Below are 20,280 nucleotides of genomic sequence, written 5' to 3'. Positions count from 1 at the left end.
GGGATAAAGAGTTCAAAATTAGAAACCATGTGAAAAGTCTATAGAAAATGGGATTTTTTTTTCCTGCAGCTGAAAGTGATCCAGCCTACCCTTTTTTCTTGATGGGATACTACCTACATTAGGAGCACAAGATCATGGAGAGCACAGAAAACAAGACCAAAAGGAGCTCTCCAAACACACTCTGTAAACTACAGACCTAGACTTTCAAAACTTACAACCAAGCTGAAAATTATTTCTCTTTACTAACCAGATCATTGCAAATATGTCATATCTCAAACTTCCTACCCCTTCATTTTGCCACAGAGTTTCACTTGTCTTTAAAACCAAAACGAAAGAGCTACATATTTCTATTTAGCTCAAGAAATTACTTAGGTGCACGAGCAGGGACAGATGTCACAGGCACCCAGTTGTGTTTCCTCATGGACTGAATGCATACCATTGCCATGAATATATCCTTTACCCTGAAATACAAATGAGCTACAAAAGTAATTTTTTTTTTTTTTTTTACAAAAATGGGGCCTAAAAACAAGTCCTTAGGTGGAATTCTTGAACAGTAACTAGCCTGCTGATGATGGACCTTGTTTAAAGCACCACACAACAATGTGTGTTTACATCACCCTTTTATTTCATAGTTAGAAATAATACAGTTCCACAGGGTAAATCATCAATAAATAACGGTGTTTAATCATTAAACGTAAAAATCCCAACTCTTTGGCATCTGACAGGATTCTATTTCTTGTCAAACTAATGACTGTATAGATATAGTTAATCTTAGTGATCATTCGTCAATACAATATGTTACAAAGGTGCAATTTACTTTAAAATATACAACAGCTGAAAATTTCCAGCCCACCAAGAAATCTGACCAACACAGTCTTAAGATATGGGTCAACTTCCCCAAGGCTCTTTCACATGATTTGCCTCAGTGAAAGTATAATAAATGTTGATTTAAAGAGTTCCTAGGGTTTTCTAATACTTACTCTGCTCTACATAGAGTTAGCCATTCATTCTGGCTAAATAAAAGTCATTATCTGCACCAGGAATGACCCACTCATTAACAAAAGGTGTTCTTATTTTATAAGCAAGATGGCTAACACCTAAGAACCAGTCTCCAAAATAAAATTTCAAATAAGCAGTTCTATGCTGCCAGAAATGCCAATTCGGTAATAAATTGCACCTTCAAGAGTCAAAAAAGAAAAAAAAAAAATAGAAACTTTTACAAAAGGTTAAGTTACATACATTTTCCTCAAAATATATTCAAGAATAGTTGAGCTGTATTTGTTACTAAAGCCAGGGCATTATTTCTTTAGCAACAAATTAAACCAGTGCAATTGACATAAATTGTTAAGTAATCCAGGATTAACCCATTAAAACTGTAGAAGCCCTTTAGGCTCCCACACTAATCCTAGAAACTGAAATTTCAATGAGCGCTTTGAGCTGCACAGAACTAAAACTGGAATGACCCGATGCCATGCTGAATGGTATCACTTCATACTTAGTTTAAGCATTCGATAGTAGAAATCATGAGTCCTTCTATTAAAGTTTCATTCACTTACAGAACATTCAGATGCAAACAGTATTATGCCTATCATCCACAATTAAAAGAATCCTTTCCATTTTAAAGTTCCAGATGAATTTTAACTTAGAAAGTAAGCACTAAGGAAACTTTTTTAACTTATGAAAACTTCGTATTGGAAACTTTCTGGAAAAGCTTCCCCCCACCCATTGTAAAATAAATACTTTGTATCCCAAATTTAATTGTATTAAGACACACTTTAATAATGCTATAAAGAAATATTTTACAGCCATAGAGATCAATAACTTTCCATGCGGAAATAAAAAAATTCATTGCTCAATAGTATTATTGAGGCAAGTGAAGAAAGATTATTCTCTTGTCAATCTGAAATGTTAATTTTTTCAGTGCAAAACCAGTTATAAAATCTTTAAACTCAATATTTAAAAATAAAAAGTGGTCCAATTCAGCAATGTTCAAGTTCTAAATTTCGTAAAACAAATCATTACATACATTTTATAGTAAAATACAGAGATTAAAGAAGTACTTGAGTACTTAAGGATATCAATTTCTAATGAATCATACCAAGTCAGCAACAACCAAGCATATAACATTCCCAATTTGAGTGTCAGAATCATAAAGATGGTATTACTGTACCCGAAGCCTTTTTTCCTAGCTAAAAAGCTATATAGACTAACGGCCAACATTCTGTGTTCTTTGCAGTTGCGTGCTCTAGAATGATTTCCCCCAAAGTACCTGTGATTTCATCCCTGCATTTGAAATCTGATCCAAACAATTTTTCTGTTCCAGGAACGCTGAGCTGATATAACCATCTGTAACATGAAGAGTCCTGTACAGAGTACAACAGTGGGTTTCCCGCCAAGCGCAGGCTGGCCTAGACTGGTCTTTTCCCGCCAAGCGCAGGCTGGCCTAGACTGGTCTGCACTCTCTGTAAGTCATTCATGTGTTATTCCTAGCAAACACACGGTCCCCTCTGAGGGTTAGGTGTTGAAGCTGGTACTGGAGCACTTCGGTGTCGGCTGGCTCCTTGATGTTCATTTTATCTAGATTGAGGTAGTCCAGAGATTTGGAGTGAGCCCTCTTACCTTTAAGAAGACAAAGAGGCAGGGGCCCATGGAGGGCCTTGTAAGGTTCATAAGGTAAAGATTTAGTGCACTTGTCTCCCGAGCTGGGCATCCGCCTTCGCCTCCTGCCATTGACCGCCGGAATCTCGTATGGCTGGTAGTACCTACTTCTGGTTTTATACAAACGAGAGGAACGTGCAAGTCCTGCATCCAGCTGCTTGGAGCGCATGGAAGGCACAGCCTCTCCCTTACTCTCTTCACCTCCTGTGCACTTCTGGGCTAACTTCAGGAGTTCCTCACCAGTTGTGAAGCCCACCAAATAGTTAGAGTCCATGTGCAGGATCTGGTAGCCCGACACAGTCCGGCGCATCGGCGAGCACGGCGTGCTGGAACAGCGCGGCTTCTCTGCTTCTGCCTTTCCTGGGGAGCTCGCCTCCGCCACAGGCAAGGGCAGGGTGGCCAGGGTACTTCTGGACTCTCCATTAACATCTACTTCCATCTTAGGCACCAGTCTGCGCACCCCTGAAAGCAAACAGACTCAGATTGTAAAGGTGTAAGACACAGAATCCTGGGCCACGCTGATCATTTTAGAAGGCTCAGGGAGCATGAAATAACACTGGCCTGAAGAACAGCCAGTGAACAACCGCCAGATCTTTATCTGTGTCTATAAAGCATTCCAGAGCAGGCATAAAATGACTACTACTTCTCTGCCTTCAAGAACTCAAAGGCAGGTTAAATTAAAGTCTGGAGTACTACTAAAAGGTTCAGACAAGAAGCAAACAGAAAACAATACTTCTCTAAATGAGGCACTCCACACAAATCACACAAAGTTTATTCCTCGATGTGCTATTAAGCAAATCAAATACAGATCTCAACATTAAGCAAATAAAAATACACACAGTTTATTTACCAAGAATCCACTAAACGTTCCCAACCTGAAAATTTAAATCTTTACATTTTCCATCATTTAATTTAAAACAAGCACTCAGCTCCTCACGCCCACAATTTTGTTTTTCAATTGTGTTTAAGGGACTTTTATGAAAGATAAAAACCTTTCTGCAAAGGTTCCAATCAGACCCAATTTTTCTTTTTAAGGTATGGGGAGCCTTCAGGGAAAGTTCCCCAAATGTTGTAAATGTTGTTCCTCCCATACACCCAATGAATTGTTTAGAGCAAACCATTTTTTAGTTTAAAAATAAACCCCAATCCAATACATCAGGTCATTTTTAACAGTGAATTTATATAAAATATCAGATGTACTTTGATTGTTTAATCAGCTATTGCTCTGAGAGTTATTTTATTTTGCAATACCTAAAACACTGTACTTTTGAATAGTATAAAAAATGGCAGAACAATTCTCAATGAATGCTGGTATTATTCACCACGATTATCACATTACATAGTTTGGAAAACCCTACTGACACCAAGTACCACAAATAATGGCCACGTTTCTAGAAAGCCGCAGATAAATCAAACTTTGGAAAATAAAATACTAACGAAAACGGAGTGGCCGTGTCATTTCAGAGAAACTTTATTTCTACTTGATCATCAATCAGAAGTAGAAAACACAGTTTTAAGAATCTCAGATGGCAGGGGCGCCTGGGTGGCGCAGTCGGTTGGGCGTCCGACTTCAGCCAGGTCACGATCTCGCGGTCCGTGAGTTCGAGCCCCGCGTCAGGCTCTGGGCTGATGGCTCAGAGCCTGGAGCCTGTTTCCGATTCTGTGTCTCCCTCTCTCTCTGCCCCTCCCCCGTTCATGCTCTGTCTCTCTGTGTCCCCAAAAAATAAATAAACGTTGAAAAAAAATTAAAAAAAAAAAAAAAAGAATCTCAGATGGCTAATCAAAACGATGTCTGAGAGTCAACTATTAAGATGTCAACTTTAAGATAAAAAATTTATTGAAAAATAAATTTATTAAATAATTTTTATAAAATCTCGTTGTAAAACAACCTTTCCCTAATTGAAGCTCTTCCCAAAGTTTGGGTATTCATTTAAAATCCAAGCAATTCTAAAGCTTAACTTAGAAGAAAAAAAAAAAAAGAACCTTATTCCCTCATTTATACGCTATACTTTCCTTCATTAGAAAATAAACCAAGACTATGAAGAAGTTCCCAGATACTATCCTGTCCTCACTACAGCCCACATCTATAGCACAACTGAAAACTAACACTAATAAGGATTCCTGAGATACAGCAAACGCCAAAGGGATCCACAGAACTCTACTTACTTCCTGTTCTAAATCTTAGACTATGCATTCCCAAATTTAATTTAATCAAGATACTGTAGCCCTTCAGACCCTCCGGATTTAAAGTGATTGACTTTATTCTATATTACTAATGTAAAAATAAATTTATATTTGACCATGTAATTTATAGCTCTGTTAACAGGACAGGAATAGTAGGTGACTATCAGCTACTTTGACATGCATACAAAAACCTGAAGATTTCTTACCTAATCAACTTTAGAGAACCCAAGCCTCGTCAAACCTTATGCTGAATAAACAAATGTTGACCCTAAGCCAAATGACAAACTAATTTAATACTTTCTTTCTCGCTAATTCTACAGCCCAGAAGAAGCACAAGAAGACAGATTCAAGGCCTCCAACCTACCTAACCTGACAGGCAGCAATAGGCACGAAGTGTTTCTCTGATACTCCATTCTGAAAGACGAGGAGGGTCAGTGAGGCTAAAATAACCCAGGCTACAGAGGAAAGAGAACACACACCCAGATGGGTACCTCACTCAAGAATGACCCAGGTGATGACACTCCAACAGTTAGTCCACATTAAGTGACACAATGGTTTAGATCTCTTCCAAATCTGGTACCCCATGACAGTCCACAGACCTCCACCAGCCACGTTCCTGCATTCTCATTTTGTACATTATAAACTTCCCCAAATCCATGAATTCACACTCCACCCATTCTGATTTGGGTAATAATTCAAACAGAGCTAGGCTGAAAGTCTTTTTTGCCTCTGAAGGATAAAAATTGCTAAACAAGGTAACACACAAAATCACCACAAAGAAGAGCAGGCACAGGCTTCCATGATCAACAGAATCACTTGGAAGTGTGTTCCTATACTAAGCCAATTCTGCTGCATCAAGGCAGACCATCAAGAACTGTGAGACTCTCTAGAGGATGAGGATAAAGGGTGGCAGGATACAAAGGTCTGAGAGTAAAAGGCAGAAATTATCTATTATCTAGAAAATAAGCACCTAGAAAATGAGAAAACTTAAGACAGTGAGTAAAGTGATGTATAAAGGTCAAAATCTGATGGAACATGAAACATGAGGTACGTAACCACCACTGCATAAGTTTCCAGCAGCCATAACATCACACAAAAATATCACCTGGCCTGGGCAAAACTGCCTAACAGGATCTGCAGGCATCTACCTGATAGACAATGATTTCACCCAGATTGTCAAACAAAAGGTACAGATGTGGTTAAAGAGCTCTGGAAATTTCAGCCAAGCAGCCCTGGTGTAAGAAATCTACTGTTATTTTGCTAAGGTAAACAACCCACTCCCTTGTTAGAAAACACCAACGAACGAGAAAGTCAAAGAAATAAGCATTTCTAATACACTCTAACAAATATTTAGCCTAGTGACTAAGGTCAATACTCTACGTCAGATTTCTGAATTATAGTCTCACTGTGCTGGAACATAAAAACGCTGTTTGAAATACACATAAAGCTGCAACCTACTCAATCTCTCTTGATGCACAACTGTAAATTCTGGAGAACTGTGCACGTTTTTGCTACAAAAGCATCAGTATTTCTGCTCCAAACAGTAAGAGAGTCTCAAAACTAACAGCTCTTTTAGGTGGCTTCACTGGTTTCTGCAATGTGCTGCCAAATTCATGACAACATCTTCAGACCTTAATATTCACGTAGGAATGAATGTCAATGCTGCAACAACCTGAACTCTTGCAGACCACTTAGTTTTTTTTGTTGTTGTTTTTTTGTTTTTAAAGGATCCTTTTTAATTAATATATTGCCTTTCTAAAGAGCATCCACTATGCAGCACTAAGGAAGCTAGGTGGCGGCGGGGTTTCAGAAAAGAGAATGCTGGTTGGCAAATATTTTGTTTTTAGCTAGGTGGAATGCTGACTAAGCAGCATGCCTTCCATTCTTCAATGTGATTGAAAGCGAAGTTTTTATGCTATTAAATTCCTTAGAATTTCCTGACTGCATTTGCACACTGGAGCAAGATCCTGGGAGCAGTTAGCAAATCAGCTTCCACAGGCTATCTCTTAAGTGGGTAGAAGTAGTATAGATCACATCTAGTATGTTCTGAAGAAGTCTAGGTACCTTCTAATTCTGCAATCCTACAGAAAAAAAATAATAAAATAATAATAATAATACACCAGTGACGCTAAAGATGGATGTCCAATATTTCACATTGCAAAATTTCTCACTAAAACCACTCATCAGGAAACATGGCTACCATGACTACAATTGGAGATGGCCTTTGTTTGGCAGAACATGCTTCATATTTTCCCATGAAAAATTTGCTTATAGGTTATTCTTCATAAACTGCTCATGACTAAGCATTTTGCTTCATATCCTAAAATAAACTGTGCATCATAAACACATACTGCCAAGGTAAAAGATTACAAGAACTCTTGTAAACACTGCGGGTATGTGCAACAGGCACCCTCTCCCACTGCATCAATAAGAATAAACATGAGGCGGGAAATCAGGCACAATGCTAACTTCTGCACTGCTGAACACTAGAAATCAGAGACCAACAACATCCTTATTGATTCCATTAATGCTTTTCATATATAGTTTAAAGCAAAAATAAAAACTGGAAACAGAAAACAGGGAAAGTATTGTTAATAATAACAAAAGCAGCAAAATTTCTGTTGATAGAAGAGTCTAGAACAACACAGTACAATGAGAATAGAAAAGTCAACTTGTAGCTGAATAGTACTTTTAAAAGTGAGTTTCTTAAGTACGTTCCAAGAACAAACATAATTCATATATTTTTTAAAAATTTTATATAATTAAAAAAATTTTCTTTAATTCCATATCAAATTGCCTCACAATCTAATCTGTCACAAGGTGACTAACATATACTTATAAAACATGCAAGCCCTGACAGTGTTCACGGATGCCATTTATTTCTTTGAAATAGATGAGGATTCAAAATTAGACAAAATAAGCTGAGGCTTAACCCACTCAGCTGCCCAGGCGCCCCGGCAACCTGACTTCTTAATTCAAGTAAATCGATTTTTAATGGGGAAGGGAAATGTTTGTACAGTGGAATACCACTGATGTTTTGCTAGAAAAATGTACACAGTGCATACAGTGCATATTTTAAAAACACTAGGTACAGCCTGCAATTATGAATTTTGGTTGCAACTAATGCCAACAGGTACAAACCACAACACACATGTGGGGAACCCAATACAGCAAGATGAGCACGGTCAAAAGACTGTGACCTGTCTAGAATCTGTTCAGCTTTGAACACTCTCCAGGAAATCTAACTTCCTAAGCATGTGGCACAAGGGGCCTTAAAAAAATATAACCTAAACACCTTAGCTCCTTAGACCAGCTCTGAAAATAGCTGAGAAGTTTCACAATTGCCACACAAAGAATTCTTTTTGAGAAATACTGCATTCTGGGAATTTTTTTTTTTTAATCAGGCCTATCAAAAAAAAGTCACCACCAGTAATCAAAAAATTGTTCCATATGTTTGAACCGCTTTTAGTAACACACAGCAATCCCATTTAAAAGAAAACAGATATAACTGTCTAAATATACAGAACAAAAATGTCACCATGTGAACCAAATCCTTTTCAAGAAATGAACCATTTGGAATAAAGCCGGCTCTTGGAAAATGGGGAGTCTCCTAAGCATGACTACTGTCAATCTAGTAATATCTAGAACCACCTAGTTTTAATGCCAGAATGATCTTGGATTGCATGGATGCTGAACTTCTGAAGCCATGAAGGCAGGGGCCTGTCCAGAGTCAGGCAGACATTTCCTGGTTTCCTGTCTCCATCAACTTCATCATGCTGGGCCTGCAGCACATGGTTCCCAAGCTTGTACACATGATAACATCATCCAAGGAGCTTCAAAAAATACTGATGTCTGTGCTCTACCCCAGATCTGTGATTTAATTCATCGGGGGTACAGCCTAGGGTCTGAAGTTTACAAAAGATCTCCAGGAGATTCTACTATGCAGACATGTTTGGGAACTTGTCAGAGAACTTACCTAGTAGGAGAATTTCACTGCCTTTTTTGTTTGTTTGTTTGTTTGTTTGTTTGTTTGCTTTCAATCAGTGATTATTGTCATATTAGTGGATATCATTTTTGTATGCTCTGAATTGCTAACAACCTATCCCTAAGACCTTTAACTTACTGTTTCTAATCCATTGTTGGCTTAATAATGATCTGCTAACCAACCTTGTTAAAACCGGATATAAAATAAAAATAAATCAGTGCTGAATGAGAACCAGGCCCCTTCATCTGCACATACTTTGGTACAGTTACTTTAGTTTCTTAGCAGCTATTTGGACAACAGTCTGGCAATTACTTGTACAGTTAAATAAGTACTTATTAAAAAACCCACCTACCCAACTTGTAGGCATTTACCTACTAAGAAAAATGAAAATATATGTTCACACAAAGACCTGAATGTGAATGTTTTTAACAGTTTCATTCTTAATCACCAAAAACTGGAAACAATCCAAATGTCCATCAACAGGGAAATGGAAAAAGAAACCATGGTCCATCCATACAGTGGAATACCACTGAGCAACAAAAAGGAGCAGACTAGCATTACACAAGTGAAAGTTGCAGACAGAAAATGCTACATACTGTGTGATCCTATTTATAGGACATTCTGGAAAAAAATCAATGACTACAAAATGCTACAACGGGGGGTGATTAAAATATTCTACATATTGACTGTAGTGGTCTTTCTACAACTGGATACATGTCAAAACTCATCAAACTATACAAAAGGGTGAATTTCACTATATATAATTTATATGTCAGTAATTCAGACTTTAAAAATAAAAGAAGTCTATCACATATTTCCAAGTTTTTGACTGTCCTACTTTTAAAATTCTTCACATTATCTAATCTCAGAATCAGAAGGAATCTTAATGGCTGTTACAGTGTGTGTTTGAACACCTTCAATTACAAGTAACTTACTGCCTCTTGAGTTGGTTCATTTCACCTTCTGCAGCTATGCTAGACTGTCCTATCATTTATAAATATATCTATAATTATGTATACATGCATTTGTCTACAGACATGGATCTGGAGAGAAAGAGACAAACAGACAGGCACACACATTCCTGTAGCTTCTTCTCACTGCAAGTAGTTTTGTACTTTATTTAAATCAGATGAGTTAATAACCCAGCCACAGTATTTCTTACTCAGTATCCTCTAAAAGTATTTTGTACTTCTTGCTTTCTTTCTCAAAACTGAAAATGTAGTAATCTTTCCATTTTGTCAATGTTTTAAAATGCATTTTCATAAATCTAATAAGCTATATCTACCTACTGACACCAAAGTGTTGGTTTTCCCCCATCATTCTTTTGAGTCATTCTGCTGCTGACTGCTAATTTGGAAATCACTCATTAGGAAACTAGATTTTTTTTCCCCAAGGATTCCCCCCACCCCCCAAGGATTATGATGACTCTAATTCAAAGGAAGGACCTACAAAAACATTGCCCAAGCAGAAGGACATACCAAAGCATGAACTCACACTAACACACTTTTTAAAATGCTAAAAGCTATAATGATCATTATTAAATGTTTTTCACCTTCAAAGAGATGGAGTCACATGGACACCTGTGTTGGCACAGATACACAGATGACACACTGAAAAAGAACTAAAAGAAGACAACAGCACTGCATAATCTGAACGAGTTTAAATTCATGGAGTAATAAAAGGAACGTCATACTTGCAGTGAACTGCTACATGACCAAGTGAAAATGATGCTCCATTCAGTCACCTGTTTGCCATTCTTTATGTGGGATAATATACAACTAGAACTTTTTGCAAATTATTGTGCCAATCCCTAGGGATTCATGTTTTACTAAAATCTCCCTGAAATTAGAGCAACTACCTCTTAACTACTCTATTTTGAAATCTTATTCCATAAAACGTCCTGTATCTTATAGGGAATAAAAAAAAAAACCTACTCAATCAATGAAGCAAACACTTCAAGATAGTAACAGTCTCATTCTGCAACAGTAATTTCAGTTCTCATCATGAAAAAATTCGTAACAGTAGTGTACATATTTGCAATGATATACTGACATTTCATGTTCATTGTTTATGTGGTCCTTAAATTACATTACGATACTATGTTCACACAACTGGTTAACAAACAGAAAAAGCAAAATATAACTCACCAGACTAAATCCCAGAAGATGTCACTGTACAATGTCCAATGAGTCCCAAGGGAACACAGGCATACTATTTTTTCTGCTCTACTCCAGATACTAAACATGGAATATAAAAATAAACCTTTAATATAACAAGTAACACAACTTACAAAGCAATTATAAGAATTCTAACTGCAAAAGAGGATGAAACTAGCAGGAGGTACTAACACCAAGTACAGATTAGAGAGGACACAATATTAATTCATTTCATTAAAGCAATTTGAGTTTGTTCAGCTAAATTTTAACTTCAAACACTTTATCATGTTTGTTCCTCTGTATTCTGCTGCTGAAATTCTACCTTGAGACTAAGAGCAGCTAACTGGACTAAAGACAGAGACACAAAAATTTGGGGGGTTCAAAGTCGATTCCACCACCAATTCGTGTGTTCAAGAGATTCAGAGTATCCTATGGAAAAAGTAAGCCTGAGGCTGAGGTCAAAAGAACAGGTTCTAGTCCTGGCCTTGCTAACAACGCTGCCTCTTGACCTTGCATCAAGAGCAATTATTTAATATGAGGACAGTACCACCCTTCCTCCTCATACAGTTGTTGTATGGATCTAATGAGAGGAGGCAGGTGAACATATTCTTCAAAGTCCTTTATGGATGTGTGATGTTATTGTCATGCAATTAATTTCTGGTGTCTACTCATTTTAGCCACAAAATAGCAACAATTAAAAATCCTTCATAAGACTGCTGCTCTGAAGCAAATAAACGGAAAGGTCTTGGAAAACAATGCCCTTCCTTCCTTCCTTCCTAGCAACAATTTGAAAAACACTTCTTTGGAGTTACCACAGTGCTTAAGGTTTCTAGCATCTCCTTTGCGTCTTCCCCCTACCTGGGAAGGTAATGTGTAAGAGAATGTATCTTCACCTCTTACCTGACTAGTTAATTGGCTTAACTTCTTAAGGCCAAGAAAATTCCCCAAAGTCCTTTCCACCTGTAAAGATTTCTTTGGTTGCTGCATTTCTGTTGTTGTGTTTAACTTGGGGTGAGGGAGCCCCAGACGAGCCTTGTGGAGCCACTTCACCCCCACAGGTGCACAGGGCCCGACACAGTGGCTACCATGAAACATGCCCAACTGCAAACAGCAAGGGAAAAGGCAAGGACTTTGTCACTTTATTACTGTCCCCTTGCCAGTACTGAAGAGTTTTAGCCAAAGGAAAGGGATAATTCCCGAATTAAAGGGATTTGCCCCTGCAGCTTGAGGAACTGGAAGGAGTTCTTGCACCAAGAACGGTCATCCCGAGCAGCTCACACGTTTATCAGCCTTCGGAACGTGGGTCCACTTAAGAAACAGACACGCTCCCTGCCACGGCCTGTGGCACAAACCCGGTTCAGACTGGGGAGCCAAGACACCTCGATGATGAACACTAGCTTCTCCTCCACCAATGCAGCCTCTGGTTTTTACATAAAGTGAACTGTGATGTCACGAAGCTGTTGCCTGACAATACATTCTTTATTTCATACACTCACCCCTCCAAATTTCCCCAATACTACCGTTAGAAAGCTCAACTTGACTTCTTTTCTTTTGTAGACGTTTCTTTATTTTTGAGACAGAGACAGAGCGTGAACAGGGGAGGGGCAGAGAGAGAGAGGGAGACACAGAATTCCAAGCAGGCTGCAGGCTCTGAGCTGTCAGCACAGAGCCCGAATGGGGGCTCGAACCCACCAACTGTGAGATCGTGACCTGAGCCGAAGTCGGAGGCTTAACCCACTCAGCTGCCCAGGCGCCCCGGCAACCTGACTTCTTAATTCAAGTAAATCGATTTTTAATGGGGAAGGGAAATTAAAGAAGAAACTAAGATTTTTTGAGCACCTTCTGGACGCCAAAAGCCCTACACCATTGTTTCACTGCATCTTAACTTCTACTCCACGAGGACGTATCCTCCCCAGTGTAAGTATTCCATCAGGTGACGCTGTCTGAACCCGAACCCCATCTCGTCTGACTCCAAAGCCCACTGACGCTGCTTTATATACATGTGGCCTCTGTTCAGCCATAAGCCCGGATGTACAGCTTTTTACACAATAACCATGTTCCTGAAAAATGTAAATTAATTTCTGTAAATGGAATTCTATTTCCAACGTGTGGGGAGGCACTTTATTTTAAAGCTTTACTGCCTCACTTGTGAAATGATTAGAGGGAGGTAGTTTTAGCTACTAGTTCTAGTGTTATTTCCAACTGGAAAGTGTTAGGATGTCACAGCACATAGTGCAGTCTTCCACGAAGTCATTCTAAGTCACGGGCCCTTTCTTCCAGGAGCGGGTAAGATACTTTAAAATCATAAATCGTAAGGCAGGAAAAACACGTATCAACCAGTGGTTGGGCATCAAATACAGATCGACATTTCCACTGAATATTTCAGGACTACATCTATCACAAAGTGAGATAAACTTCATTTAGACTTCTAGCAATTTTAGATTGAAACCCCAGGAGGAGGAACATGGGAAAAGTCTGGATCTGGTTTAAGTCTAAATCAAAAATCGTTTTCAAAAACAGTGTAAAATCTCAATCAAACTTTCATATAATTTGCACCATGTACTTGGTGATACATGCTTCCCTTCAAACTTTTAAATGCACTGAAGAAATGTACTGTCCAACATTTTTTCAACAGCAAAAGAAAAATCAACCTAAAACTTCATTCTGGATTGGAAAACAGAGGAGCCTTAAAGTAATTATCCCACTCGTGCCCCGGAGCTGATGTGGAAGTCTAGGAAATGGTGGTAATTTCATAGTAAACAAAGTGTAGTAACTGATTATCCCTAATAGAGCACTGCCAAGCCAAAAATAGAATACAAACACAGAGTCCAAGGGAGCCACCCGGGCAACACCAAGGTACGGCAGCTCCTTTCCTGGTCTCAGTTTTACTCATTTCTGACTTTGCTTTCTGTCAGGCGTGTACCACCTGCTATCTGTGCACAGGTACTAAGGGGAGGAGGAGGATAAAGATGATGAAAAAGGGGAAGAATCAAAAGAATGAGACCAGACAAGAGTATAAGAATATAACTTCTTTAAAGAGACTGCCTATAAAGGAAACTAGTTACAAAAACAAACAAAACAAAAAACTATAGTAAGGGCTTACCCTCATCTACTACAAACAATTAGGAGTCTAATATAAAAGTTTCCAACAGATTGGGATTTTTAATAAAAAAGAAACCAGTATTTTTGAACACCTTCTTTACGCCAAAAGCTATAAGCGATTTATAGCTACTCCCTGAGGAAAATACTACCCCCATTTTAAAGTATTCAATCAAATAATACTATTTGAGAGTCCAAGCAAGAATCTCAATGCCTTACCGGTCTGACTCCAAAGCCCACGGACACTGTCATAATAGGGAAGATGAGTTAATATACTTTGTTTACTATGAAATTACCAACCATTTCCTAAATTTCCACTTCAGCTCCAGGGCTGGCAGAGATAATCACTTTAAGGTTCCTCTGCTTTCAAATCTAGAATAAAGTTTTAGATTGAAATAACATTTTTAGAATACTTTTAAAATCTATAAATCTCTTAACACTTGCAACTGATTCTGGCCAATGTTTTGAACATGAAGGCTTGGCGACATATCAATGCATCTCCTCTCAAAAACAGTCAGCAAGAAGGAAAAGAATTCACGTGAAATTCTTACAAGATGTACTAAATGCTGTGTAGAAAGACAGACTGAAGTAAACAGACCAGAGGCTAGAGTACATAATGCTTCCAGCTATAAACAGCTGAAACAAACAGAAAACCCTGTGACATTATCTTGTAAGCACTGTAAATAGGGAAAACTGAGCATGGCCAAGGACTTCCCCACAAGCCTCTGGATAGGGAGGCCATGAGTGAGTAAGCAAAAGACACTCAACACACGACTGCAGATGAATCTTCCGCAGATAGAAAAGTTTGCAAACTGGGGCGCCTGGATGGCTCAGTCAGTTAAGCGTCCAACCTCAGCTCAGGTCATGATCTCACACTCCATGAGTTCGATCCCCATGTCAGGCTCTGTGCTGACAGCTCAGAGCCTGGAGCCTGTTCAGATTCTGTGTCTCCCCTCTTTCTGACCCTCCCATGCTCATGCTCTGTCTCTCTCTGTCTCAAAAATAACTAAAAACGTTTAAAAAAATTTTTTTTTAAAGTTTGCAAACATTAACTAGGAAGTGTGTCAAATTTCACAGGCAATGTGATAGATAGCAAAACAGGTAAATAAAGAAGAATGTCCTTCAAAAGTAGGGTGGCCATGTCTCTGTCAGAGCCCGTTCTCTGGCATAATTATTTATAGCACGCCCTTTATCTCTCAAAAGTGTCCCAGTTTGGCAATTACATTGTTATTCTACTCAAAAGTAATATTTAACAATGAAAAGGCAATGAATTAAAACAGGGGTAAAAGGGAAAGAAAGCCCCTTCTGCTTGCACAGTGGCTTCCCATACAGATCTGAGGAGTATTTCTTTGGGTGTATCCATTGAGCCATTCAATTATTCATTTACTCATTCTGTCATTCAACAGTATTTCTGGAGTCTTATTATACCCCAGCATTGTACAGGCACTGGGGCAAATAGAAAAAGTGAAGCTGGGAAGGAAAGACAGACAGACATGGAAATAATATACATCTAATACACAGAAGAGGAAACCTGAATGGTCCTGGGAACCCAGAGAAGGGAGTGGTTTTTTTTCCCCAAATGCAGAAAGCTCCCACATGGAAATGTTCAAACCCACACACAAAATCTCTACACTCAAAAAAGCCCTAAGTATCAGACTTCAGCACAGATCCACTAACAAAATAGCAGTAAGAAAAAAAATTAACATCTATCACTTCCAAACCATATGGTTATAAATATGAAGGCCAGGAAATAGCCCTTGCAAAATTCTGGTAAAAAAATCCCACTAATCATTAAAAATTATGTTATGAAAAAAAAATTTTGGGCAAAGGAAACTGGTAGAGTAGAGGTTATGGGTTCTAATTCTAGATTGAAAAACACAAAGAAAAAAAAGGAAACAGGCAGTATTTCTCAGAGTAGCTCTTTGAGGACCGATCAGTAATTTTAAAAAAGCACCTGGAAAAAAAAAAAAAAAAAAAAAAAAACAGCAATTTTTTTTTTTAATTTTTTTTTCAACGTTTTTATTTATTTTTGGGACAGAGAGAGACAGAGCATGAACAGGGGAGGGGCAGAGAGAGAGGGAGACACAGAATCGGAAACAGGCTCCAGGCTCTGAGCTGTCAGCACAGAGCCCGACGCGGGGCTCGAACTCACAGACCGCGAGATCGTGACCTGGCTGAGGTCGGACGCTTAACCGACTGCGCCACCCAGGCGCCCCCAAACAGCAATTTTTAAAAGTCTCATTCAGATTAATGAAAATATTTTGCAACCACCAGTCTCAAATATTACTCTAAAAACAAAAAAGACACAGACCAAAACATCTCTCAAGTCACAAAACACTGAGCAGAAATAAAACAGGTTAGCTGCTAAAGCACAACACACACAATGAAAACAAAATGCTTAGCTGTGCCTACCCTACATGATCCTCTTAAAGATTACTTTAATCTTACTTTTCCATTCGTAACTCATAAAAACTAACATCAAAAATTTTAAGAGCTGTTGAGTGTGACTGTTCTGAAACCATCCTTGACCTTACAAACAAATCACTAATCTCACCAGGGTGGTAAGACAACCCATAATTGGTTCAGTAGACAAAAATGTGTTTCTCTTGCTAGTATCAGTTCTTTCAATAGCAACCCCCTCAAAGTGCAGCATTCATTTTCCCCTCTGTTTCTGCTGGTAGAAATTAAAGCTAGATTACCAATGTTGTCTTACCATTATGTGAAGTCACCTTCTACTTTTAGAAAAAAAAAAAATGGGAGTTTCACTACAAATATGACTGATGGTAACTGGAACTGGAGGTCTACATGCAGTCTTTACAAGAAATTTGCCTCCTAGGAAACATAACCGAAATGGGACAGGTGCACACGGTGGAAATGGCTAACCTTCCACATGAAAGCTTAAAACCAGAAACTTCTTCTGATAGGCCTGTGATGAAATCAAGAGTTCTCTCTGGAGGAAAGAGGTGATTCTTCCCCCAGAGGATATAAATTGGCAACAGCAAAGAAAATTTAAACACTGTATATAAAGTTTTATCACTTCTACCACACTACATACTTTTAAGAGTGTACAATAGCCTCCCAAAGCATACAAAGTTACACAGAGAAGGTAAACAAATTTACTGACCATTATGCAAGGTCAATGAATATCCTATGTATCTTATATCTTGGAATAGTCACTATTAAACAGTGTCATTTGCAATTAACTAAAATGCTGACAGAAGAATTTTCTATACACCATTCTTATCAAATTAAGAGGTCTAGGGGCTCATTAATCCTTGTATTTCATCCTGGACATTTTATTAAGTTTATAATGCATACACAGTTACATGATAAAAACACTGAAATCTGTGAAACATTCATTAAACATAACTGTAAGCACAAAGCATGGCCTTTAATTAATAAAGTACCAAAAGCTTCTGCAATAATAACCAACACTTTATTTTGAAATCACTGGGAAAATAAACTGAGAAGAGATCATTTATATCTCCCTGAGAGTGTAACTTCTACAGGGTTAAAAAAAACATACAAAGCAACTAACAACTCTAAATTGTAGAGTGGCTCATCTGAGAAAAACAATGTAAAATGAAGTCTAGTAACGTCAGAAATGTTTTGCAAGAATTGCTCTTTGGGCTAGGAGTAGCAAGCATGCGATTAAATGCTACTGCCTCCATTCTTCCTCAAATGATTAAAAAGTTCCCAGCCCCAGTTTTACCTATGTACAACCACCATGCACAGACACTGTCAGCATCTTGGCTCGACACTCATCAGTAACCCACCCGGATGCAAACCGAAGTGGGTGGAGAAGCAGGAAAACCCTAAGGACGTGGAACACTTGCAAGGGGAAAAGGACGGGGCCGTCATTCCCTTCATGTTCCCATCTCCTTGCTGGCAGATTTGCAGATTCCACCACTAGAGAGAGTTTGGCAGCTTCACAATGGGGCCGCCTGCTCAGCGTCTGACTGCCGCCCGCCTGGAAACCCCTTTCCCCCGCTTATCACCCGCCCTACAAAAGTCCACCCGCGACAGGTGGGGAGAGGGCGGCAATGCCCAACAACAAATCTGCCGCTTTCGCTTCTGGCCAGCAACCCGCCCCAATCTACAAGCGCGCCCCTCCCGGCACTGCCGGCCTGTCCGCCCCCGCTGTACCCGCAGACGCGCAGCGGGCGAGGGCTGCGGGCTCTCGGGCGACCTCACCCCCAGGATTGCAGTGGGGGCGAGGAGGGCCGGCGAGATAAGACCTTCAGGGCTCGCCCGTGGGCGCTATCTGGCCGGGGCAGTCGCACCAGGCGCGCGGCCGTGGCGCGCCGCCAGAGGCGCAGCAGGCCGGGGAAAGCGCTACTTCTCAATGGGGCCCCGAGGCCGTCTGCCCCGCGGTGCGGGCACGCCGGCAGAGGAACCAGCGTGCGCGCCAACGCGCCTGGACTTCCGCACCGCCGCACCGCGGGAGAGGCGCTCCGGATCGCCGAGTCCCTGCACCTCCCCGGCGAGCGCACGCCGCGCGCACACGGGGGCGCACGCCCCCGCACACTCACACGCGCTGCACACTCACGGCGTCTCCAGCCCCACCCCTGTGCCAAGCAGCCGCGGGCTCCCCGCACCCCGTAGGGGCCCCACCCAGTTCACCAGACCCCAGCCTCCAGCTCGGGCGCTCAGGGACCAGCCCGCCGAGGCTCGGGGCCCCTGGGGTCGCCTCGTCGTCCACCCCGAGGCCGACCCGCCCGCCTGGGGTTCCCCGGCACCGCGCGGGCACCGCGGGCACCGCGCGCCCGGCCCCGACACGAGGCAGGGAGGAAGGGGCGGTGCCGCGACTGGGCTGGCACCGGAGCTCAGTGACTGGAGCACCCCCCAACCCACCCACCCATCACCACCACCTTTTCTGCAGCACAAAAGGTTGCAGGCGGAACCGCCGTCCCCGTGCAACCTACCGGTGGCCCAGGGCTCTGCCACCTCCGCCGCGCCTGGGCCGCAGAGCCGGAGAGAAGGGCGGGAGAGGCGCAGGGCTGCGGCGCCGAGATCCGGGCAGAGGCCGCCAGCCGAGCCAGCCGGGTACCCTCTCCTCTCCCACCGCGCTCGGAGCCAGCTACCGCCCGGCGTAGTCCCCGCCTCCTCCTCCTCCTCCACCGCCCGCCTTCCCGCCCTCCTCCCTCCGGCTGCGGAGGCGCAGCCCGTCTGCGCTGGGCCCGCCTCCTGCGCCCTGCTCTGACACCCGGAGGAAGGGCGGGCCGGCCGGAGAAAGGCGCTAAGAGGCCCGAAGTAGTTGGCGGGGGCGGGGGAGTTGCGGACTGGGAAGGGGAGGAGGAGTCGTAACACCTCCTCCCAGTCCAAACCTGCAGCCCAACTGAGGAGCTCCGACTCGCTGGCCTAGGCTGCACGTACGTTTCCTCAGGTGGTGTGGTGATGTTTGTCATTCGTGAGTCTGTGCTTAAAGGACTCAGCCCTGAGCAGACTGAAAGCCCATGAAATTACAAATTTGACCCTTCAAATCTTAGAAAACTGCTAAATATCTAGGGAATGGAGTGAGGTGAATTCAAATTCACATTCTGATTGGATTAGCTATTTTTGAAGCCTCAGGCTTGATCTTTTCCATTCTTGTAAGAAATTCTTTTCTTTGATCAAGATTTTCTTTTCTCAATTCATATGCATCTCCTCCGCCAAACAGGTTCACAAACTCAGTGATAAGAATATATGCCAAGACTTTTCACATGCATTTCCAAATTTACACCTCCCGACAAATTTGTGAGGGAGTGACCGATTATCCACATCCTAAAGGTTTGGAAAGTTTAACTTCCTCGAGGTCACACTTGTACTTAGTGCCTGAGCTGAGTCTGAACCCAGCCACTGGAAACACGAAATTGTTTATGGATGTTGCTAATTTATGTTCCAGTCTCAATCCAAGAGAGTTGTTACTGTTCTTTTTTTTTTTTTTTAACAAAATACTTTATGTGAACACAAAAGCATAAACTTAATACAAATTTAAACAAATCTTGATTCAAACTTGTTCCCAAATCTGTATATGCTTCTGATAACATAAAAACAAATAAACCCGAACACCCCTGTTTCAAAAGAGCGATGCCCATCGGCTTCTCCGCTAGAAGACATTTTATACTACCTCTCTGTGTCCTAAAGTAAGTATGGGAAGTTAGAGGGAGAAAAAGACTTTGAAGAATATTCTCTAAAGAACAATTTTAGAAAACACAA

The 20,280-nt window shown here is 40.9% G+C and overlaps 1 protein-coding gene across 4 annotated transcripts; it reads right to left on the bottom strand.

The window, feature by feature from the left end:
* Positions 1-603: 603 nt before the first annotated feature.
* Positions 604-19,166, bottom strand: MACIR (macrophage immunometabolism regulator). Of its 4 annotated transcripts, none has more exons than XM_030325987.2 (3): positions 19,008-19,166; positions 10,975-11,064; positions 604-3,120 (listed from the first exon to the last, which is right to left on the bottom strand). In XM_030325987.2, exon 3 carries the CDS (start codon positions 3,095-3,097, stop codon positions 2,474-2,476), a length of 624 nt encoding a protein of 207 aa, XP_030181847.1. In that variant the 5' UTR covers positions 3,098-3,120; positions 10,975-11,064; positions 19,008-19,166; the 3' UTR covers positions 604-2,473. The 4 variants fall into 4 exon arrangements, with proteins under 4 accessions (XP_030181847.1, XP_030181854.1, XP_030181862.1 ...); XM_030325994.1 differs by lacking the exon at positions 19,008-19,166 and adding an exon at positions 17,795-18,238; XM_030326002.1 differs by lacking the exon at positions 19,008-19,166 and adding an exon at positions 11,884-12,583.
* Positions 19,167-20,280: the final 1,114 nt, after the last annotated feature.

Source organism: Lynx canadensis, chromosome A1 (assembly GCF_007474595.2).
Source record: "Lynx canadensis isolate LIC74 chromosome A1, mLynCan4.pri.v2, whole genome shotgun sequence".
Taxonomy (NCBI): Eukaryota; Metazoa; Chordata; class Mammalia; order Carnivora; family Felidae; genus Lynx; species Lynx canadensis.
This window is presented reverse-complemented; position numbering and strand designations above follow the sequence as displayed.